Genomic DNA, 5,875 nt, shown 5'->3' on the forward strand with positions numbered 1-5,875 from the left:
ACAAAACATCATAGAAAGTGTTCTGTCATGAATTATTTATTATGTTTTGAAAGAAGAACATACATATCAAGAAATCACAACTGTTTTCCAACAAAAAGAGATGAAAACAAAAGCAATCTTAATCCTAAAGAGGCGAGTAAGACACATTTCAATGCTAATGCAAATTGTCCTTTAAAAAAAGCAGTACAGGAAGGAGAGAAACTGCGGAGCACAAAAACAACAGAAAACGAGACAAGGAAAAAAACATACAAAATTCATGAATTCTGGAAGAATTTGGAAACTTTACATCAACATAGGTGTTGTTTAAGGATCGCTAACTACTCTCTAATAAGGCATACTTCATCAGTTGTTTCTAAGTTGTAACTGAGAAAAATTCATAATTCTAGTTTCACTGGGCATTTAACTTTGATGGGTCATGAAATGACAGCAAAGGTCTCTCTCTCTCTCTCTCTCTCTCTGTCTCTCTCTCTCTGTCTCTCTCTCTCTCTCTGTCTCTCTCTCTCTCTCTCTCTGTCTCTCTCTCTCTGTCTCTCTCTCTCTCTCGGACATGCCGAACCCCCAGAATATGACACTGTGTGTAGCTAAAGGGGAATTAGCAACAACCTCTGGTACAGAAATAAACAAACCAAAATAGCAGAGGAAAGGAATAGACAGATAGATGGACAACAGCATGATATAACAGTTGGGCCTCTACTGAGCCCAGATGGTCTGGTCACTCACAGCTCAGGAAACCATTTACCTCAGGGAGCACAGATATGTTGTAACCATGTCAGCTGACTTTTTACTAATTGTCTTTGACAGCTTCCGTTGATAAAAGAATGTGCTTCATTTTCCAGATGCAACATTGCCATTAATTGTCAGTGTATGCCATAGAAAACTGCACAACTGCATGTCAGAGCTTTTGACCTCAACAGTTGACTGACTGTCTGATCCTCCAATCAGAACATGAGGAAAAAGTGTCAGCAGGCCCGGCACTGAGGGACCGCTCCCACATCGAGGACACACTGCGATTGGCTGCTGCTGAACCCTCAGCAGAGTTCACAGGTAAGGAACGAATGTAAGAAAAGGTGTTGATCCGAATTTTTCAGGAAAGGGCATAATGCATGTGAAAGACTATCCTCGCCCCCACCAGCACATACAGTATACACTGTATATACACCCCAAAAACATTCAACTCGTGAAACCCACATCCTACTAATCAAAAATTGGATGTTCAATGATAACATCGCTGTGCTGCACACCGTTTCAAATGTCTCTCAGACCTTTGCTGAGGAAATGCCTGAAGTTCTGCATTGAAATGAAAACGCAGCAGAATGTTTACAGCTACTTTGTCAATGGAAAAGAAAAACAGATGTGTTTGCGTGTGAATGAAAGGAAGTTTGAGACAATTTTGGGGGCTTTTTTTTCTGCCGAAACCATTCTGAAAATTGCTTCATGATGTCCAGGTCCTGGGGCTGTTCTGCGTGAGTGTGTGTACTGTGTGTGTGTGTGTGTGTGTGTGAGCGTGCAGACTTGAGGCAGGTGATTAATCAGTGCAAAAGTGTAACGCATGAAAGCCTCTCTGTTCTCTTAAACCGGATTCATTTCAGAGAGGACAAAGTGGCACCGCAGAGCCAGTCTCCTAATCACCTCAGCTCGATTCAATAAACTTTATGAGGGCGATTCATCATGTGCTGCCAAAGCAATTGTTGTAATCAGTAATGGTAGCAAGAACATTAATAATACTCTTTTCCAAAATATTTTCTCACGATTACATCCCAATTATCACACTCTACTTTCTGTCTCTCTCTCTGTCTCTAGCTGCCATGAAGAAGCTGTTGAACATCTACCACACTGCCATCAAGCCAATGGAGGAAGCCTACAAGTACAATGAGCTCAGGCAGCATGAAGTCACAGGTAAATCAGCTTCCTGTTGGGGACCACGCCTGGATAAAGCAGCACGCACAGAAGAATTCTCAGTGGTTTGTTTGTAAAGGCAAATATCAGTGTCTCAGGCTTCGCAGGCCAACATCAGCAACAGTTGTGTGTGTGTGTTTATCACTGTGGCTCAGGTGAGATGCTGTGACATAAAATTGAAAATCAAAAAAAACAGTATGATAATTTGTATTCCAAGTCCTTTCCCATGACCTAGCACCAAGTCCAATAAAGATTATTATTATTATTCTGTGTAATGGTAAATATATAGGTAAGCTGATATTTGTTTACCATTTTAATTTTCCAACATTTAAATGTCATGTAAGAAACCATAATGTAGCCAACATCACTATCCACCAAAAACACGTCACCTCACAGCTCTTAACCACCTTTATCAGTTCACCACACTACACAGCACATGGTTTAATAAACTGGAGCTGCACAGAAAGAGTGAAGTACAAACAAAGTCATAATTAAGAAGAAGTAGAGCCAGGACCTGACATTATTCAAACCAGGCACACAGAGAAGCACAATGAGGACTCTGTCTGCTGTAAATTAAAGGGAACGTTGTGTGGGCCAGACTCCCTACAACTTTGTTCCATCGCACTTGAGGGCAGGGAGGATTATTTATGTGCTAAGGAGCAGGATCAAGATTCTTCAAACTGTGCCATGTGACTCTGGGACCCCTTGTGGTGCAGAATGGAAGGACGTGTGCACAATCAGGATGCATGGAGTGTCAGGGGAAAGTATTACAGTATTGTGGCCAGCCCTGGTTGAGATAAGTTGCTCTGGGCCATCTAGAGATCTACAGAGGCTCACAAACATCACCTGTGCTGTATTCACAAGGCACGCGTGAGCTGTTCTAAGTATATATTTAAGTGTAATGAATTAGGAGGCTTGTATTCAACAGTATGATACAAGGTGATATTGCAGCTCAACGTGGCTCTCAAGCTAATTTTCTGTTTCTCTCTCAAGCCATCTCCTTCTCTGTCTGTCTTTGTCACAAACTGTGCAGACGGTGAGGTCACCTCTAAGCCCATGGTTTTGTTCCTGGGACCGTGGAGTGTCGGCAAGTCCTCCATGATCAACTACCTGCTGGGTCTTCACGGCACCTCACAGGGACTCTACACAGGTTCGCTCCCATTAAACCTGTTTGTTTGTGACACAGCTTGATCACCAGAGTAGTGATGAAGATTCATAATTATATCCATATATTACAAATATAGTATAAGGTTGCTCACTATCTCCCATTTCATGTTTATTCACCACGAGACTCACCACGTACTGTGCTTTCACTTAAATGTAACTTTCGCAAAATTATTAAATTTTCCTTTTTTCCCAATATTTCCATGACTTTAAAGACATTATCATGTGGTGAGCTGACTGAAAGCGATGGACCACACATAGGAAATAATAAACATGTCTTCTGGTCTGAGAGTCTTGAAGTCAACAAAGTGATGCAGTAATGTCAGTTACACGGCAATATCTATCTAGTTAGTTCGCTAACATTAGCTCGTATTAGCCACCATAAGTTCCAGGTCATACCAGACAAGGCGTAATTGAACACAGGTGTGTTTTATTGTTAATTAATTCAACTTTGGCATTTGTAAGAGACATAATATGTTTCCAAAGTAACACACAGTGTCGCTTTAAAGGCTTATTGGACTGAATGAGCAAGAAACATCGTGCTTTTTAATCTAGAATTAATAAAAATAATGATCTATTACATCTACGTGTTAGGTAGTTAATTATAAGCTGAATTAATATGTCCCTCCATCAGGTGCTGAGCCCACCACCTCAGAGTACACAGTCATAATGCACGGTGAGAAGTCTCGGACCATAGAGGGCATCGTCATGGCAGCAGACAGCTCACGGTCCTTCTCGCCCCTGGAGAAGTTCGGCCAAGGCTTCCTGGAGCGTCTGGTGGGCATCGAGATGCCTCACAAGCTGCTGGAGAGGGTCACCTTCGTCGACACGCCCGGCATCATCGAAAACCGCAAGCAGCAGGAGAGAGGTGACCGTTTTTACATCAAAGCTTAAATGGAGAATCTTAGTGTCACAGATAATGAATACTGGCTGTATTCATTATCTGTGACACTAAGATACTAAGACACTAACCCACAAAATGAAAATGCAATAGCTGCTCTTTTTGGCAGGATGATTCACTCCCATTAAATCCAGGCTTATGCAGACAGTATGCAGCTGGAAGATCAATCAATCAATCAATGACTGAGATCAGCAGCATCAAACAGACATCAGTATCATTAGACTACCACAACACACAGTATACACACACACACACAGGCAGGCAGGCAGTCTAATAAGCCTGTAGTCACTTGTAAACACACACAAACACACACCACAACCACAATAATGTGAAATGTTCAAATAACAATGCGGCGATCCGGCTGCTTCGGGACGTCTCCCCGAGCTAAAGCGTTAGTCCTGTCATGTATTGTGTCTCCTGCCTCCTCTCCCTCAGGTTACCCCTACAATGAGGTGTGCCAGTGGTTCATCGATCGAGCCGATCTTATCTTCCTGGTGTTCGACCCCACTAAGCTGGACGTGGGTGGAGAGCTGGAGATGCTCTTCAAGCAGATGAAGGGCCGCGAGTCCCAGATTCGCCTCATCCTCAACAAGGCCGACAGTCTTTCCACCCAGGACCTGATGAGGGTCTACGGAGCCCTGTTCTGGAGCATGGCGCCCCTGATCAACGCCACAGAGCCTCCCCGGGTGTACGTCAGTTCCTTCTGGCCTCAGGAATATACTGCAGACACCAGCCGAGGGCTCTTCATGAAGGAGGAGACCTCTCTCCTGGAGGACCTCAACCAGGTGTGACCTCTTGTCTTGTTTAAAGATCAGCTACATTCAGATTGACAATAATGGGTTTTTTAGATACTAAACAGAGGCCTAATTGTGGCTAAAACTCATGCAGTACACATCTCTGAGATTTATCTTTGTGTAAGTAGCACTTGATGTGAAGATGGTTCTCAAGTCCCTCATAATTGTGGCCTTTTCAGTGTCGTGGAAACACCAGTCCTCTCTATGTGTCTTTCTGTTCATCTTTTCTCTCTCTGTCTCTTCTCCCCTGCAGGTGATTGAGAATCAGATAGAGAACAAGATCGCGTTCATCCGCCAGCATGGCATCCGTGTGCGCATCCACGCCCTGCTGGTGGACCGCTACCTCCAGACCTACCATGACAAGCTGGGCTGGTTTAGCGACCCCTACGAGGTGTTCCAGGACATCGTCAACGACCCGGACAAATACTACATCTTCAAATCTATTCTGGCCAAAACCAACGTCAGCAAGTTCGACCTGCCCAACAAGGAGGCCTACCAGGATTTCTTCGGCGTGAACCCGGTTTCCAGCTTCAAGCAGCTCTCCTACCACTGCAGCTGGACAGGCGGCTGCCTGCTGGAGAAGATGGAGAGGGCCATCTCGCACGAGCTCCCGGCTCTGCTCAGCAGCGTCAGCAAGGCCGCGGACACGCCTGCCCCGGCGAAGGCTGCACCAACTCCTCCGCCTCCACTCCCTGGCACCTGTGAGGGTCCCGGGTGTGAGGAGAAAACCAAGAATCGCTGGAGGAGGCAGTAAAACAGAGGAGAGGGGTGCAGGAGGAGGAACAGAGGAGGCAGATGGGTTTCCTGAAATAATCCCCAACTGCTGTGACCTTCAGGACTGGCTATGTGCAAAAGATGTACCAAACTGACCTGGGTCAGAAGACTTCTTAGTGCTTGTTTTTACCTGCATAGCGTACCAAAAGGGTGTCCTCTACTACACTGGGACAGTTCACATTGTTGTAATTTACAAATAGTTTTCTATGGCTGTATAACAAATCTCTGGTACTGTCCTGTCTGACACCCTTCTGGTATGTAGGTAGGTCGAAACAAACAATGACAAGTGAACATTTTGGACTAAGGTTTTTACTAAAGAGTAAAAAATATAGAAAAAGAGGCTTGT

General features: G+C 44.4%; 1 protein-coding gene across 1 annotated transcript; it reads left to right on the forward strand.

Moving 5' to 3' along the window:
* Window positions 1-993: 993 nt before the first annotated feature.
* Window positions 994-5,538, forward strand: LOC139307090 (sarcalumenin-like). The gene is made up of 6 exons (XM_070930973.1): window positions 994-1,044; window positions 1,801-1,896; window positions 2,930-3,046; window positions 3,695-3,928; window positions 4,397-4,746; window positions 5,009-5,538. Exons 2-6 carry the CDS (start codon window positions 1,806-1,808, stop codon window positions 5,507-5,509), a joined length of 1,293 nt encoding a protein of 430 aa, XP_070787074.1. The 5' UTR covers window positions 994-1,044; window positions 1,801-1,805; the 3' UTR covers window positions 5,510-5,538.
* The last annotated feature ends 337 nt before the right edge of the window (window positions 5,539-5,875 follow it).

The sequence above is a fragment of the Enoplosus armatus genome, assembly GCF_043641665.1.
Source record: "Enoplosus armatus isolate fEnoArm2 chromosome 2 unlocalized genomic scaffold, fEnoArm2.hap1 SUPER_2_unloc_1, whole genome shotgun sequence".
Lineage (NCBI taxonomy): Eukaryota > Metazoa > Chordata > Actinopteri > Centrarchiformes > Enoplosidae > Enoplosus > Enoplosus armatus.